Below are 18,902 nucleotides of genomic sequence, written 5' to 3'. Positions count from 1 at the left end.
AAACAATAAGGACAATTACTCTCAATCTGACAAAGGGGATCAATTGAATGCAAACTTTACAAGGTGCTATGAGACTGGATAACCCATTAAATAGGATGATCCAGAGCTCTGGAAGCTGGCTGGTCATTAAAATTAAGCTTCTGCACCAGCTTCTATTGACAATTCAAATCAACAAAATCAGAACATACAGGGGAAATGCACGAGACTGAAGCATTCCAGTTTTCCAAGTGGCAGCCCGTATAAAAGAGGCACCTTGTGATGTATCAGTCCTGGGAATATTCACCTTCTGATTATTACACCAAGCATTCCTCCACGAGCTCAAGCTGCTCTCGTTTCCTAATATTTGGAAGGTTAAGCACTTGGAGAAAATTATTAGAGTTCATCTGGCACCTTTCATATCTATGCTACTTCAACAAAGCATAAACTAATCACAACAAACTTCTTTTTCTCCCCAGGAGTATTACCTAAGTTACTCAAGGACAACTGATATGTGTAAGGCCAACCGTACAGCCTACTGAACATAACACAGGTAGTGCCTTTGCCAAACCAAAAAGTAACTGTCACCATTCAAAGCCCTGCAAGTGCAGTTTATCTCACTTATAAACCGGTACAGAACTGGAAATAAGTCAAGCTTAAAGACCTTTCCCATCACCAAAGCCTTCCCAGTTAATCAAGTTTAAGCACGGAAGTTTCAGTGCAAACTAGTGCTCTGCTGTGCATCTGATTTTACCATTCCACGTCTACTCGTATAAGGAATAGATGTCTGCTAGCCAGGGATCCTAAGGAATATGCTGATAAAACTCAGGAGTGTTAGTGAGAGAGCCTGACACTGAGCACATCCAAGCTTCATGGTCTCCCCTTATCTCTCACTATAAAGACTGAAAAATATCTCTGCAAGACACTGAAGCTCTCTGGTTATCTAAAACAAAGCAGCACATAGAGACATTAGCACCAAAACCCTAAATTTGATTCTATATACTTGCAGCTAAGGTGTTAGGAGCTGCCTCAGAAAGACCAGTGCTTGGGCATCCACACCTATTAACATCCCTCAATCCACACTAACATGCCCTAAAGCAAATGTCTTATTTCCACCTGAAAAAGTATTCACTTACTTCTTTCTGTCTCTCTTGACAGATTTTTCTTTATTACTTTGCAGCCTTTGACTCCTCTTTTATCCTGGGCTATATCTCTAACTGTTGGCTTATTCTCATTGGTATTCTCAGATGTTTTTATTTTTACTCCCTATTTTTACAGATGAGTATTCTTCTACAGACACTGGTACAACTAGCTTAGTTGCTAGAAGCGTTTCTTTGGCATCTCCAATAGAGATGTAACATTTCAATGTTTTCCAACAAAACAAATCCATGCAAAGAAATGTACCTCACAGTACCTGCTGGCACTGTTCCTCACTTTCGCCATCATCCTTTGCTCAGATCAGTGATTTCAAAAAGGGACTTGGTTTGGAAATCAAATTTAAACAGAGCTAACAGAGTTCCTCCGTGAAACAAACAAAGAAAGCAGATCAACAGTGGAGAACAGATTTGTATTCTAATCAGGTTTACCCATTATTTAGAATTGAAGATGTACTGAGTCATACCCTCAGCAGCCATGTATGTTACACGTGGGCATGTTCCATTATGGTAATTCCCTTCACCATTTTTTACTCCTCTATGCTAAGCACTTTGTTAGCCTTTACCTCTAAGTGTACCTAGAATTAAATGCAAGCTGTGGGAAAAAGTGTGAGCAATTAGAGGATGTACTGAGTATTTAAGAAAATAAATTAATAACTGGAAAAGGACAGGAAAAGAGAAAATGGTTGAAAGTGAAACTGACATTTGCTTCAAATCCTCTTTTGGCCAATGAAAAGCACTGGTTTCTGTGTTTTAATTGATGTTTCACTAAGTACACAGGAGTAACCACCAGACAGATCTCCCATCTCCAGGCCAAGATTTCCTAGATTCCTTTGAAATTCACAGGTTAAAATGAAAACATAACAAAGTACCTACTTGGGAGCATCTGAATCTAGCACAGAGTAATTATTAGTAATAATCAGAAATCCTTGTTTTTTAGGACCAAATGAATCCTATTACCAGCACTTCCATTCTGTTGAATGGAATTCACCATTCTTCAGTGAATAAAATTCCATAACTTGATCCCAACCCAGTCATTCTTTCACTCACATGTATAAGTACAGGATATGCTAAGGCAAATAACTTACTGAGTGGTAACTCAATGAGAAAAGTAAATAAACAAATAAATAAATAAAAGGGATCACCTTCAATCTATATACCCACGCAATTAATGAAAAGGTACTTCATTTAAGAGTAAAAACTGATCCTTACCTCTTGTGCCTTTCTGCAAATGCATTGTAGTTGCTCAGCACACTCCTACATCTCCATGCTGTAAGTTTCTAAACCACCACTTAGGAAATGCACTGCTACAGTAAACCAGAGCTCTCCATACCAGGGGTCTCTTCCAGCCTCCCATCTTTCACCTGCTTTACAACCTGCAGCTCTGCCACATCTTTAGTGAACACCTGCATTTATATTTGTGGCTTACCTTTAGAAGTCAAAGGGCACAGACAGAACATTATCTACTCTCAGGAATATCACTGAATGAATACTTCCCACAATGAATACAGAGCACTATGCTGCAGATGATGTTTCATCCAGCTCAATTTCAGTGGCCTGAAACATTCTCCTACCACCTACATGCCTGTCACTGCTGCATTCCCCTTTACTATGGAGAGGTTTGGAGAGTCTGACATCTTTCAATACTGAGTTCCAGCCTCCAAGGCTGCTCTTCTGCCGTTTGAAAATACACATCTGCCCTTCCTGTAAAGGAATTTCATGCAGGTGTTGAGCATTTCAGTTTGAATTCTCACGCCATTCACATTAATTAACTTCATACTGCAGAGTGAAGTTGGGATTTGCTGAAGACAGACAGTCTCTGTAGAGCTCCTCTGTCCCTGGAGGTGTTCAAGAAACACGTAGGTGTTGTACTGAGGGACATGGACTAGTGGGCAATATTGGTGGTAGGTGGATGGTTGGACTGGGTGATCTTAGAGGCTTCTTCCAACTTTAATTATTCTGTGGTTCTATGATTCTATAATGTTGACAGGGGAATTGTCCACATTACTTGTAAAATGACAACATGAAAATTCAAGTTTGGATCTTTCAAATTGATTTGTCTCTTAACTGAATACTTTAAAACCAAAATTACTTACTTAATAAACATCCATTTATTTTCCTGAACTGATACGATAGATGTATTAGTACTGTGCACAGAAGCTTCTAGCAGGTAGGAAAAAAAAAAACAAGTACTCTCTCCAATACTGAGTACAACAAGTAGGAATATTCTTTCAATTACGGCAAGTTGAGAGAAAGCTACTCTTGCTGAACAGAGAAAAATGTTATGGTTTTGTTGTTGTTGGTTTTTTTTTTTTTTCAGAAAAAAACAATTTCTGGTGAATTCATACCAAATACTTTGCGACAACACTTACTGTGAAAACAAGCTCCAATAAATACACTTTTCCAGTAACACAAATCATTTAAACAGGTTTAGCTGAGCCAGAAAAAGAAACAAAACCGTCCGTGGTTTCATGTTTCTTCCTTCTTATAAATTAAAAAAAAAATAAAAGCCATTGACCATTAGTTTGAAATAAAATATCAGCTTTCTAAAACAATTTTAGAAGCTTTTTTCCTCCATAGCTGGCTTTTACGGATAGCACATTCATTTAAAGCCTAGGGGCAGTTTTATTTTAAAGTTGTGATACAAATCAAAGAAATGCAGGAGTTGATTTTTGAAGGCCATTACTGTAACATCGTTATTGACTGCTATAATGGTACTAAGTGAGACCCAGCATTCAGTGATTTTGATTTCTGCCTCCTGCGTGCATCCATTTCTTGACAGAAATAGAAGCAATCCCCACATTTTTCAAATACAAAATATTCAAACCCATATAAAAATGATATATATATATAAATATGTGAGGGAATCACAGAAAGGAATTTGGGAGATGTAAGTGCTTTAGTCTATAGTCTTCTGCTCTCGTACTAACTGGAGATGGCCATTATTATCCACTGCAGGCAGACTTCAAATCAATTCCTACATTTTACTGTCCATGTGATAGTGATAGAGAAATTAGAAATGGAAAGTCCAGAAGGACAAGGGGCAAAACATACTTCTAAAAATTCTAGGCTGACAGCTTAATGAGCTATTAGGAGTTTTGCTTTGGTTTTGCTTTGGTTTCTAAATGAGAAATAACTTTGCATTAGAAAGTGCAGATTCTATGGAACTAGGAAAAATTACATACACCCATCAGTTAAACATCCATCACCAAGGCACTGAATAAAACAGCATCTTATTCTTTAAAGCTCAGACTTAAAAAACAGAGACCATATCAGAATAGGTAAGCGATTCATCCAGACCAAAATATCTTCTCGTAAGGCAACAGAGAATGTTAAATGAAACCAGCACACAAATCACAATAATATCTTAGTAGTCATGAATACTTTATTTTTTAACCCCAATAACTCATTTGTGAACAAATCTGCCCTATTTCACTGGCCCTTACCATCCTTTTCTGCACAGTTTTTTTCAAAGATCAGTGAGATAACCTGACAGGAGCAAACATGTACTGGTGCTGGGATGCTGCCAGGATTGTAGAATTGTTACCGATGGATTTAGTACTTTAGTTTTTTACTGTTGCAATGAAAAAATGGCACAGTTCTGATCGTCATGCAAAGCAAGTTTTTCTCTACTCTCCACTGGCAGAATCACTCTGAAGTGATTCCACTCGTGAGACGGGCAGAGTGTTTTCTGTTGAATTATTTGCTGCTAACTACTGAGGATGGAAGCACTTAACAGAAATGGAGTCCCTGGTTCCCAAGTCATTCCTGGGGAAAGCAACAGAGAATTTTCTCCAGCTAAGCACCATCTGCTGAACTCCCTGAAATAATGAATGCAGTTCAGAGTCATTTATTTGAAGGCAAAGCTTACTAATTAGATAGCAGTACCACAGCAGCAGAGTGCTTTCTTATTCAGGAACGATCCACGATATGTTGATAATACTGTCTTTTATATATTTTGGACTAACAACAGTCCAGAACTTCAGCAGACACCAACTACCTTAATGCCTCAAAGTTCAGTAACACACAGCTGATGCACACCACCTGCAGGGAATTTGCTTACAGTTGTGTGTTAGGACTTTTTACAAGGGGATACCAGGACTGTCCTTACACTGCTTCAGCATTCTGTCCTTGAGTGGTAAATAAATTACTAGGAAGCATATTTTGCTAAGCAACAGTTGATTTGTGTCAGAGCACTGCCATCAGCTTTTAATGTGCGTGGCACATTCACTCTGAACACTTCTCCCTGAGGATTATACTCCTTAATATGTTAGTGAAACACTAACAATTAAAAATTAAACCTGGCTGGCAGAACATCTTTGGCTTTTATCGTCCTCAGCGTATCATCTGGCCACCAGTGTTCATCAACCTCTGATTACAAAAATTGATATTGCCCTTCAGAATAGCTAACAAGTCAAACATATGTGCTCAGTTCTGTCAATCAACTGCTTTACTAGGGAGCAACGATAAAAGCCAGTGGCAAGAATAAGCCTCATCTCCAAAACATCACCACACTGTTCAAACAGAGTCCAACAGGGCCAGCTGGTGGGTTGTGCAGTTCCATGCGACCCTGAACAATGAATGCAAATCAAGAAAGCAACAGTCTCACAGAGTTGTGTTTTGTTTCCTTCCTAAGCTGCACAACTGTAGAAAAGCCAGCCATGCATTGCTGTACTTCACCTATCACCAGGAAGTCAAATTAAAAGGTTTCCAAAAATGTTGCTGTCAGAAAGGAGCTGTATCGCTGACTTGTCACCTTTGGGAATCATCATTTCACAAATGCAGCCTCTGTCCAGAATGACAAAGGCCAGGCTGACAAAAATGTACGAGTTACTGCTTTGTGAAACTCATAATGACCACCTTTGCTGTTGAGAGGGGTAGGTCACTTACAGGGGTTATAGATTTTTCCCTCTTGAGTGCAGAGTATTACCAGAACCTTTTTGCTTACCGGAGGATCTTGATCCTCAGCTGAAACAGTAGTGATAACAGTGCCCTTGACAGCATCGGGAGCAACCATTCCTCTGTAGAGCGTCTTGCTAAATACTGGTGAGTAATCATTCATATCCTGCAAAACACAATTAAGAGTTTACTTCAGAAGTTTAAAGAAAGTTCTAGACATGTTCACAATTGATCCTTCAAACACTACCTGACTGCTCCTTCCTCATTTGGAAACCTATGTGCCATTCACAACCTCTTTGTGGCTCTCCATTCCATTACCACCACGCAAACGTAGCACAGAAGGAGCCAAGTTACAAAGCAACATATTCATATGAGATTGATCAACAGAAGGGAATTCTGCAGGAAAATACAGTCTTACAAGTAAACCAAGCAGAGATCTCCTTGACAGCTGCTTCTCAAGCAGAGGGCCACAGCATGGTTTCGCTAAGTTTCTCAAATGAATGAGCTTGCTTTTGCTTGATGGCACGTAAGTACAGAGGTGCTGCAAATGCTCATACTGTTTAGTGTGCTATGTTATCATTCAAAACATTCATCCACACCTCATCAGGGGAAACGACAGTGTAGCAATCGTCTGTGAAGATGAGGAAATCACTGCTACAAATCCATGTAATACGAGGCTGGATAATTAATGCATTATGTTCTGCTGCAGGGTCTGCAATTCAAGGCTTCAAGGCATTGGAAATGCTTTTTTGCTGATTTTTAGATTTTCAGAGAGACAATTGGACCATCAAATTAAAATAAAAAGCGACAAGTAGGCAATTCAAACTAGGAGAGCCTTCTAATGAAAAGATTTTGGAAAAGCATCCAAATTCAAACAAATTAGCATTTCTTTGTGGAATTACAGGCATTGCGTCTTTCACTTTCAATGTCTTGATCTGTTTGCAAGAAGATAATTTGCTTAATCTGAGAATCTAAAACCAAGGACTATTTTACATAAACAATTTCGCTCCTCTCAACTCTTCAAAGTGACGGCATGTCTTCAGAATTAGCTATCCTTTGTTTGCTTCTTATCCCAGAAACACCAGCGCAGAGCAATGTAGTGCTGCGGCTAAGAAGCCAACACCACCCAGCAATCCCAGTCTGTAAGGTGCCATTCACAACCCATTCGACCACAAAGAAAAGATGCAGAATGAGTTTGTTTGATGTGGACAAAAAGGTATCTCCGAAAACCTTGGTAAATGAAATCTGCGTATTAAAAGCAATCTCCAGTATGATACCAGGAATCTCTTACAATGCTACATGCACGGGTATTACGACTGTGTAAATCTGTTTACTTGGGAACGTCATGTTTTGCAGACTCTGGAAGTTTTTCAGTGGGATACACAGACTTTTATAAAAGCACGTGCACAGAGAAAAGACGACACCTTCTGTCCTTCCATAAGAAGACTCCATCTGGGCTAACAACCCAGTAGAACGCTTACAATGATTTGATTTTTCCTGGAATAACCCATCCCTTTATTTGTCTTTAGAACAAAACAAAACAACACAACAAAATCACAACCTCCTCTTTCTCCTGACCACCTACCTCCGCCATACCTGGTCTCTATTCCTCGGTGCAGCAGCACTGGATCACACTCAGCTGTTTGCTCATTGCGGGGGAATCACCCTGATGTTTTTGTTATCTTTTGTGTACCCTAGCTCCTGACAGTCTGCAACTTAAAGTGCTGGAAGCGCTAATCCTGTTAAATGATGATGCACTACATGCTCTGCTATAGAAAATGACCAAGTCATTCTACTTACTGCATCTATTTTTCAAGATACACGGATCACTAGAAAATATCCAGGAATACAAAGCGAAACATGAAGTAGAAAGGCAAAAAGCTTTCTGTCCTAACTTACCTTTCCTCTGAGTGGAGCTTTATGCATGACTGTGCCTCATAAGCCCAATCCAAGCCAACCAAATAGACACCAAACATTTCAGTCATCCCTAAGCAGAACAGCTCCATGTGCTTTTCTTGTGGCTCATCTCTTGATGAATCTTAAAGCAGCCACCTGTTCTGTGTGGCAGAATTTCAGCTGACGGCCTCACTTTCATCAGAATGAAAGTCCCCCACGAGAATGACATGCTCCCATCACACAGCTGCACTATGCACTGCAGTGAGAGCATGACTGTGATTGCAGGCAGGTGATCAGGTCTCTCACGTACTAATCATAAATATCCACGACAAGGAATGGCCAGAAGCAAGCAGAAGGAATGAGTGTGGAGCAGGCAGACGATGTGGATGCAGACTCTATTGATTGTAATGGCTTCTTTATTCTAGTAGAAGTCCTTGTTCAGTGTGGGGAGTTTAAAAAAAAAAAAAAAAAAAAAGACTTCTGGGCTATTTCCTATGCAGCAAGAAGTGTTTTGTTACAGGTACGTTGGGGCATTTCCTCTGTACGTTATCATCTCCTTCAGCAATTAATGTTTCTCCTCATATTCTATGGGCACTTAGAGGTACCAAGAAGGTCACAAGGAGCAAAAAGCACCGAGGATGGACTACCATACAAATCTCATTTTGTTAGGAGTATGGGAGGATACCAAACTCCATACTTTAAGAATAGCTTGAGAGATCACAAGCACAATCCTCCCAAGCCTTGAGGCCTCTGCAGTTAGACTTCCCTTACGTCATGGTGGATTTCACAGTGAATACTGCACAGCATGGAGGACTGCTCTGACTGATACAGAGATACAGTCTTCAAGTTCTCATGACTGAAGAACTCTGGATAAAAATATAACATTTTAGAGCAAGTACTGGGTCTCTGACGTGACTTGAGACCAAGGACATGGACAGACATGCTCTTGCACAGCTTGCACTGAAGATGACCTTAGAGATGAAGGCTTCTGCCTAAACTCCACGAAAACCTGACTTTGCATCGGAATGTATGTGGTTTATTGGTGCAATCAGTAACTACAGGTTAGGGATGGAGTGGTAATTTACCACAAAGTGATAATAACAAGCAGTGTGTTATTGTGGTGCATGTGCTCCAGTGGCCAAACTGTGCAAACATCTTAAAACTATTCACATTCCTTTGCTTCATTCATATAAATCCAGGCTGCTATTGACTATCAAACACACACAAAAATGTAAATGGAAAATACAGATAACACGCTCTATGTATCTTGCTTTGAAATACTTGGGCTGTGTATTTTGACAGTAAGGTAATAGCAGCCACATATTTATATATAAGTACAAAATTGCCTTTGTGTCACTGCTCATCCAGCCAAAGATTTATTATACTTTTGTATGCCTTTGTTTACACAAAGACTCAAAGTCAAAGCATAAAGAAACCAAAGCTTTCTCCCTATTACAGTTTCCCTTTACCTAACACTTCTGGCTCTGTATCACATTGCTCATGCTTGGCAGCATGTAAGAGCAATACAGCAGAAGTTCTTGCATCCTTCCCTTTCAGAAAGATTAAGAATCTAAAGCACGAAGAAAGCACAATATAAGAAGCATACATACTCCAATACTGTCATTTTTGAGGATTCGCATGTGTGAATCCCAAAACTAAATGAAAACTTAAAGAGATTTCTTGATGCCAACTCATTTGTTATCTCAGACATCACCCTCAGCTCCAGCCAACTTCCTTACACTCTGCACAAGACACATTCAAAAAAATCAAGAAGATTTGAGCGAACAAATACTGACTGGTCTACAGATATTATGAGAATGATGAACAAAAATGCTGGTGAGCTAAGACACACATCAAGGAATGTCAATGAGGAGAAAAAAACATGGGGGAGGAAAGGCATGGAGAAGCAAATCAATAAGTAATTTAGAAACCATTAAGGCAGTCACCGGCAGTAATGCACTAAAACCAAGCTAGGTGCTGCTCCTCGACAGGTGGTACCGCCAATGTGGGAGGGCAATACACAACCAGTGCAGAAGAAAAAGACCTGCAATACAGCATTCCCAGCACAAAATTAACTTGTAAACTTAAACAGACTTCAGAGATAACAACAGACATGAGATTTATGGGGACACTGGAAGATATTTGTGCTTCACCAAGTTAAGAATGTTTATTCAACATCTGGGCGCAACATTCTGCTCTTCCTCCAGTTGAAGAAGGGAAGATTTAGGTTGGATGTTCTTTACTGTGAGAGTGGTGAGGTGCTGGAACAGCTGCCCAGAGAAGCTGTGGATGCCCCATCCCTGGAGGTGTTCAAGGCCAGGTTGAATGGGGCTATGGGCAGCCTGGCCTAGTATTAAAAGGGGAAGGCTGGTGGACCTGCGTGTGGTAGGGGGGTTGGAGATTCATGATCCTTGAGGTCCCTTCCAACCTGAGCAATTCTGTGATTCTGAAATGCACCATATGGATTCAAATGACTGCTTTCTTTGTATCATCACTGCCCCTCAGCACTACCCGCAGTGCACACAGAGCAGAAGCTAGCCTAGCTCAGCCCATTCTGCACCTCCTCCACCATGGAGCCACCGCTGTTTCTGACAGGCACAAAGACGGAGGGTGCCAGTGCTCCTCTGTGACTCTGCATTGGATCCTACAGATCCATCTGCTAAAGGATCCCTAGTTGCATGTATAAAAATAAAACCCTACATTTCAAAAACACACCCTGAGCAGCAAAGCCTGCAATAGTCAAATGTGCCAAGAGCTGCTATGGGTACTCCCAAGATATTTGGGCAGTTCTTGACAGAATTAAAGTACACCGGGATTACAGGGCAAGGAAGTTGTGACAGGATCAGGACACAGCTCCTGCTCACTCTAGTGAACTACAGCTGCAGCTAGTCACTGCCTCTCTATTTTAATTAACGGCAGGCAACATTACAGTGAGAGATTTGACTTATTTGAGCATCATTAATGAAGACTTTCTGAAAAATAATAATAATAAAAAAGAGAAAATGGATTTTGGTAGAAACTTTGTTTTTCATCAGCTATCTTGACACAAACAGAAGTACTGCAAGGCGACACTCCAATATTATTTTATATATTTACACAAATATACACGCACCTACATAAAATATGCATACACATCTGCATCTATCTCAGTCATAATCATCTGTGCAAAAGCCCTTTCATCACGCACAGGGAATCCTGCTGCTGCACTTGACTTTTGCAGCCTGCAGCCTGCAGTGCACTAGGGGGCAGCCCTACCAAGTAGGAGCGAAGCTTCTCCTCCTCCAGCCCTTATAATAAAAATCGACACTTTACCCTCTCCCAATTTTATTCTTATGGAAACAGGCTGATGCCTTTTGCATCTAGTAGTTATTTTATACAGTTTACAAAATCAGCTTGGTGAGTTTTTTTTAGCTCCTGTTTCATTTTTGTTTTGTTTTGTTTTTTGCATGTGACCCAATTATAATCAAGTATTGATTATTTATTAAAACAGTTGCAATTCCATAGCGGCAAAATCCAGTCGTTAAGCTGCTGAACAGTTCCAGAGGGATAAACTCCCAAACAAAGGACAGCAAGCTCAGAGGTACTGCTGACGTATCTAGACCACTACGAGTCAGAGGATTTTTACCATCATCAACTGAGTATGAATGCAGGAGTGCCTACTTGTGGGGACTGCGTTACAAACACCATTTTGTACTAAGCTGCTCCTTCTTCGTCTCTCTCCTCAGCTCCCAAAGCAGAAACCACTGTGCTGCAAAATTTCTACAAGTCCACAAATTCACACTTCATTCTGTTTCTGATCTATTGACAAAATCACTCTAAGTTGGTTAGGGAAATTAGCCTTGTAAATATTATATGTTTGTGGTTCGTGAATCATTTCACAAAGGGTTTTAAAGTACACCCATGGGTTTTTCCTACTACTTTGGGACTCTATTCTTTGATTATAACTACTGATAGTGAGGTTTCTAGTCATCTGCATCTAAGTGGAAATAAACATGCCCTCACTGTAAAAGCCACAATGACAGAACGGCGTCCGAGCTGATAAATGCATATTAGGCATTTACAGATCCTTTTGCAGTCTACTGGCTTTTATAATATGTAATAAATAGAAAAAAAACGTAGTTTAAAAGTAGTTCCTACTTCCACTAAAATTAAATGTATATTAACATAAACCCACTAAGGGAGAGAGCAAGGAAGTTTACCTCAAAACATAGTTGATGTCACACTAAAATTCTCATACTTTCTCCATTTTTTCTCCAGTTATCAATACCGAGTGCATCCTCAGTAAATTAGCAGACAACATCAAGCTGGGAGGAAGTCAACCTGCCTGAAGGCAGCAAAGCTCTGCAAAGGGATCTGGATGGGCTGAATCTGTGGTCTGCATCCAATTGTATGAGATTCAACAAGACCAAGTGCTGGGTCCTGCGCTTTGGTCACAACAACCCCAAACAATGCTGCAGGCCTGGAGCAGAATGGCTGTGAAGCTGTGTGGCAGAAAAGGATTTGGGGGTGTTAGTCAACAGCCAGCTGAACATGAGCCAGCAGTATGCCCAGGTGGCAAAGAAGGCCAATTGCATCCTGGCTTGTATCAGAAATAGTTCAGCTAGCAAGATTTTAATCAAACTCTCAACTTTCAGCTAAATGACTCATTGAAGTTAATAACCCTGGTTACATGTTGTAATTTATCTATGTATCTCTGTGGAGTGGTACACAGCAACAAAATACTACCCTGCTAGGTCTCTCTAGCCTTTCAAATAGAGTGCAGAGGGATTAGAAAAGAGTAACCCTGCAATGACTTGTAATCACTGAGGTAAGACAACTCTTTTCAAGATATTGCCAACTATCATTCCCATATAATTTGTGCTTTCATTTTGCCAGTTTCAGTAACTGATGGCAAGGTAAGCGCAGAACAATTTATACTTCCCAATGCATATGATAAATATAATGGCAAAAAAATTCTACTTCTAACTCGACTCACTGAGGCTTAGCTCTAAAACTGGTTTTCCAGATGTATTTGGATGCTTATTATCAATAGTTGCATAAGCATTAAAAAATATTCTGTTATTACTTCCAACTCATACATAAGAACATCTCTTCAAAGTTGTGACTAAAAATCACACAAAAATCAACATATACTGGAGCACCAGAAACTCTAAGACCCTTGCCACTCTTTATGCCATTTCCTAAGCCTCTTTTAATCAACACAAGACATGTATACCCTTTGAGTTTCACGCATCTTGACAGTGTACTTATTCCCTCAAGGTACACACCAATGTTTGCTAGCAAACCCTTCTTCAGGATCCTACACTTTCATTTGCCAGTATATTATTTCAATTTCCTATTTCCTTTAATTACAGTGATGTAGGCCAGTATATGAAAAATACTGGAACAAGCAATAAAATTACCTTTTGGATTTCAGTATCGACCTCATACTGACACATAAGGACTGAGGTTAGGGAATCAAGCAGTGCTGAGTTACTTTCAGCAGCAAGTTTACAATCTTTGCGATGACACTGACTGAAATAATGCAACAAACCGTGTGAACTCGTATTTAGCATTCAGCAAGCCTTCAAGTAGCTCATAACATAAATTAAGGGATAATTTTCATAGTGGAATACGCGAGGCAATAAAAGACTTCAGCAGGTGACTGAACAGGTAGGTTGGGATTGAAAAAACGCATCTGTTCACTGGACTACAGTCCAACACAAGAAAAAAAATAAGCAGTTACATTCTGGAGGCAATATAAATCCTTTTTTTTTTTTTTTTTTTCCTTGAGCCTTTTTGTAAGTGGGCTGCCACTGTGCTGGACTGCCCTAATACACAAAGAAAAATAGGTTTTTTTTACATGTTAGAAAGGAAACATTAATTTGCAGATGTAAATTTGTTGAGAAAGCATTACTAAATTTTATTGTGGACATATAAGAAGCTGGTGACATGTTTGACCTTCACTTATTCACTAATGTATTTCATTTTCATGTATCCTTCATTACCTGCATTCTGGCAGCAAATATTCATTGTTATTATATATTATTATTATTATTCAATCTCACCAAAACATAAAATCCTAACAGTGATTTACTGCTGATGATGTGCTCATTAGGAACAAGACCCAAGTGAAGCTTCCACTGAAAAGCCCAAAATTATGTTCTTGTGTATTGTGATTCAAAACTTAGGGTGTCAGCAAAACATCAGGGGAGGTGGTTAGGGAAAAGTTTTGCACTAGAAGGTGGTTGGGCATGGAACAGAACGCCCAGAACTCCAATTTGTCAAGATCTTTGCAATGCCTCTCTACTCTCAAAGGAGTCGATAGCTCCTCCCAATTCAGTGCCACCTGCAACCTTACTTTGAGCAGTGCACCCAAGTGGCTGGTGAATATATTGAAGAGAAGCGGCCCTAAAATTGAGCCCTGCAGAAAGCCACCAGTGACCGGCCACCAGGCTGGTGTTGCCCCATTCACATTGCCCCTATGAGGCTGACCTATCAAGCCTGTTACTCGCCCATCCATCTCATTATGGTTGTGTCTAGCTGTACGCTGGGCATTTGGTCCAGAAGAATGCTGTAAGAAACAGTAGCGAAAGCTTTAGTGAAATGCAAAAAGATGACACCAGCTGGCTTCCCCAGTGCCTCCACAAAAGCAGGTTTCTCAGGGTACTTCACTAGTTATTTCCCCAAGCAGCCTCAAGTCTGCTCTCCGCATATTCAGAACCGAAGTTTGGGTAGCAGTTCTCCTGCCACCGGACTAGAAGACAGCCGCTAAAGGCCACATGACACAGGAGACTCCCTCAGTTTACAAGCAATAACTCCAGGCGGGCACTTACCCTAGTTGGTGCGAGCTGTGCTCTGGCTAATAAAAGGATCTTTTGACATTAAAAAAAAAAAGAAAGATTGTATGAAATCCCAGATGACTCATTTGTTGCAGATATACTGTTACTAAAAGCAGTGACAGGAAAAAACCCAACAAAGCATGGCTCCAATCTCCAATAAAAAAGTGAATCATCTGACAACGGTGAAAATAAACCCACCGAGCTCCCAAAGCCTCCAACCTCCAACCTCTTTCACAGAGAAGCAGGAGGAGTATTTTAAGTGGCAAATCTTCTCTATTTTGTACTTCTCTTGGAAAATTAATTTGACAGCTGTAGTTTGGGAATTCACCATCCCTTTGGACAAATGGGTATAGTCATGTTTATCACATCTGGAAATTCATTCTGTAATAACAGCCCACTGGGATTAAGGCACGGTAGGAATTACATGAATTGTTTTGCTGGTAGAACTGTAATAGAGCATTACTAGAAACATACAGATCAGTTTTTATTTATTCATGTTGCTTTATCACTTTGAATCACCAGCCAGAGCTAATGGCTGCATTATACCATATACTCTACTTGAAAAAGTAAAAAGTAATCTTCTCCCAGATTACGGAAGGAGGAAGAAAAAGCAAGTATAATAAACAAGAAAGAGACAAACTGATACAAAAAATAACGATGGTACTACTGATAAGAGAAGGTCGTAACATGCAAGCTGCTTACAGGCCCCACGATACGAAGATTCTTACCGTGTACATTTAGGAACACATTATTCATTTAACAGTAGCATAAAAAAGAAAAAAAAGTCAGCTTTTTTTTTTTTTCTCTGAAACAGCTCTACCACCACAGTAAATCCTAACATAAGCACACCATTCTAACAGTAATGATTCCGCTTCTCCCAATACTTGAAAACATTTATATTGTGAGAGGGTGCTTTAAAGTGCAATATGCACTACAAGACACCCTTAGCAGATAATTCAGCTCTCTCAGACTCCACACAAATGCAAATCTCTGCTGTTAACACGATGAGAGAAATGAGGCCTCAGCAGTGGCAAATAAATTGTCTCTTGGAGTTGCTTGTATTTTTCATTTCTTAAACTACATTTTCAAGACCTACAGAACTGCTTCTAAGTTGCATAATTTTATAGATATATTCGTATATATACCTACATACACGAAACAAAGTAAGTGTTGTGTTCTTGATTACAGACCAGCCTACAATTATCAATTAAGGAGAACGAACGCTTGTGTAATGTTATGGTGAAAAACTACATAAGCAGCAAGAGAAATGTGAAAACTGAAGAAAAATGAAAAACCTCAGGCTGTGTAAGGCTACAAAGTTGTCTGGCATTTTTTGTTGTTTCTTTTTTGTTGTTTTGCTTTTTTTTTTTTATTTGGCAAAAGGAACTCTGTGCCACTTACACTATTCCTCTTCAGTAATACCAGAAACAACACACCAGCGCCTGATTTATAAAACAGGAAACCAGAGAAGGAAATAAATGAAATTTCATTTTAGGGAGGCTAATGATACTACTTTCTGGCTAAATACAGCTTTTTAAAGGCACAGTCAGCGCAGGATGCATTTCCTTATTAAACACACAGCTCTTTAATTTACCTTCAATTTCCTCTGAATAAAGAGTTGAAGTCATACATTGTACAGGGCCACTTGGCTGCAGCAGCAGCAGAGAATGTATTTCAACACTGACGTGCAGGTAACAGATTAAGTTGTTTTGCAGTCTGTGCTTTGATCAAGTTCAGGGAAGGTTAATATAAACTATTTGTAACTTGTCACGCCAAAGGCTGAGTGTCTAAAGGAAGTCACAGCATGTATTCACCCTCCTCCCAGCTACAAAGATCTGTGTGATTATGGGTACACTGCACTGCTGCTCATTCACTTTTACATCACATAAATAATAGACACCATCAGATGTTGTACATAGTCGGTTAACAGAATCCTATCACAGAGGAAAAAATATAATGCTCCCTATTTAAAGCTGGGCTATGAAAAATGATGATTGCTAATAGAGGAGAACAGGCCCAAAAGGACTGTGTCCCTCACAGTTACATAAATTCCCTGCTTGGTTCTACTACTGCCTTACTGCTGGCTTCTGGTTTTCTCTTAAGACATTTTTTTTTTTTTTTGAGTTTGACTTTGCAGACTTTGTTTTGAGTTAACAAAGTCTGTAAGCTGCCTAACTGTTGTTATGGGGACTACAATAGACATGCACTTGGTTTATTTCCTATTCAGGGTCATGTGTGCTGTGCTAAAGAAATAGCCCTAATCTAAATAAAGTGAAAGGACATTTACAAGTAAGAAGAACACACCACACTCCTATTCTGGAGCAGGCAGGTTCAGCAGGAATGCTGCCTGCAAAGCTGTGTCAGAGGGATGTGCATCCCCACAGAAGCACACTATCCACACAAAATGTGCTCAACAGGAGTTATCAGTTCAGTTCTGCCCTACAGGAGCAGCTCAGACTGCAGTTGCGACTGCAGAGGAATAAAAGACCAGATTGCGATCAGACAACTGACAAGTGAGGGTTTCATACAGCATCATTTATGCATTCAAGATCTGAGGCCAGAGTCAGTACCCTGTAAACATCCTCACCAAGCTGCTGACCAGAGATCAGCATCCTCTGTCAGCCTGCCACGATGCGCTGACATTGGCCCTATACAGCATGAACGCTTCTGTCCTCAAGAGAACTTCAGTCCTGGGCCCTCTCAGCACTGATCTGGACTTTTCATCCCCAGTCAATGCACGTGAGCTCTCTCCCTTCTTATCAAGGGCAGATGAGAACAAACCCAAACTACGTTGCAGCATACTGTTACTTTTCCATTGCTTCTTACACCTAGAGGCCAGCTGCTCTCCTTCTTCTTGTTCGGCTGCTCCAGAATCAGCCATTCAAGTTGTCCACCTAGAAGTCCTTCTCATTTCCAACAAAGTTCTGATTTAAATTCCTTTTTTTTTCCACCAAAAAAATTCTGAATTTAAGTAAAGTTCCTCCACTGCCTCAAAATAATCCATTATTTTCTTTCTAGACCTTTCTTCTGATCAAGATTCTAAATTTTTAGCTCCTCTCTGATATGTACCCATTAATGGCATCTGTCCAACAAGGTGAGATATTAAACAGTTTTTTCCACAAGCCCTTCCCCATCTTGAGAGCCACTGACAGCACTGCTCTCCTACCTGCCACTCCTGGCTGAGACCTACACAAAACTCTGCAGTTATTCAGTTGACAAAACTGATGGATTGAAAAAGTCAGCCCTGTGCGGAGTATGATAGTAGTCAATGCTTTGCTGTTTTTTTCAACCTCTTTTCTTCCTTCTTCCCCATCTCTTCTTCCTTTCTCATGCACAATATAACCTGTTTGTCTTCATTTTCAGGCCACATTTTGTCCACAACATTGAGTCCAAACAGAATTGCAGATTTTCTCTGAATACATTCCTGTTTTAACATCAAAACAAAACTCAATTCTTGCAGAAAATCACTGTGCTTGGGAAAAGGTTCTTCTAGAAAAAATGAAGGTTTGAGCAACTTCCTCCATGGAAATATAAACAAAGACTAATGGAATGATGTCAAAAGCTATTTTTTCTTTAACTCGCTTGGAAACGGCTGGTTCAGAGGGCAGAATAATAGGAAGCAGAAGCAGTGCATCAAAATTTTTGCAAAGACAGAGAGGTATTGTAGAAGCTTTCTTGTGTCACCATCAATGCTAATAATCTGACGTATTTGCTGTCTTTAGAATAATACTGAGTGCAGTAGAGACCTACAGAATTACTCAGCATCAGCAATCCATAGCATCTGTAGACACACGGTTAAGCTGAACCACAAACTGATGAATACATGTTGAATACTTTCTGCAGAATTACATTTACACTGAAGTTGCCAGGTATTGAAGTACCCATTTCTGAGTCGCACTGTTGCTACAACTTTTGCTTCATAGCTCAAATACCAGACATTAAATTCCCTTCTCTCCCACAACTGTTGTTCGCCAACAAAGAAAAAATAAACAAATAGATACATGAAGCAACCAGACAAAAGGATTTGTCTGACTGTCTCCGTAACTGCACCACCATAAACACAAGGGAACATGCTTTAGAGGATCTGAACTATCCTTGGACATGACCTTTGCCCAAAGAGGCTGTGGATGCCCCATCCCTGGAGGCATTCAAGGCC

The 18,902-nt window shown here is 40.0% G+C and overlaps 1 protein-coding gene across 7 annotated transcripts in view; it reads right to left on the bottom strand.

Annotated features, from left to right (window-relative positions):
- PCDH15 (protocadherin related 15) overlaps positions 1 to 18,902 on the bottom strand; it is a 566,546-nt gene that overhangs the window by 91,372 nt on the left and 456,272 nt on the right. For all 7 annotated transcript variants that reach the window (XR_002117515.2, XR_004160438.1, XR_002117520.2 and 4 more), the window contains one exon: positions 6,079 to 6,195. Coding sequence is in view for 3 of the 7 variants with exons in the window: in XM_031554340.1 (XP_031410200.1) it covers positions 6,079 to 6,195 (117 nt within the window). In the remaining 4 variants the exon portion in view is untranslated. The remainder of the gene's footprint in view (positions 1 to 6,078; positions 6,196 to 18,902) is intronic.

The sequence above is a fragment of the Meleagris gallopavo genome, chromosome 8, assembly GCF_000146605.3.
Source record: "Meleagris gallopavo isolate NT-WF06-2002-E0010 breed Aviagen turkey brand Nicholas breeding stock chromosome 8, Turkey_5.1, whole genome shotgun sequence".
Lineage (NCBI taxonomy): Eukaryota > Metazoa > Chordata > Aves > Galliformes > Phasianidae > Meleagris > Meleagris gallopavo.
The sequence above is the reverse complement of the archived record's forward strand: the minus strand, read 5'-3'. Positions and strand labels throughout refer to the sequence as shown.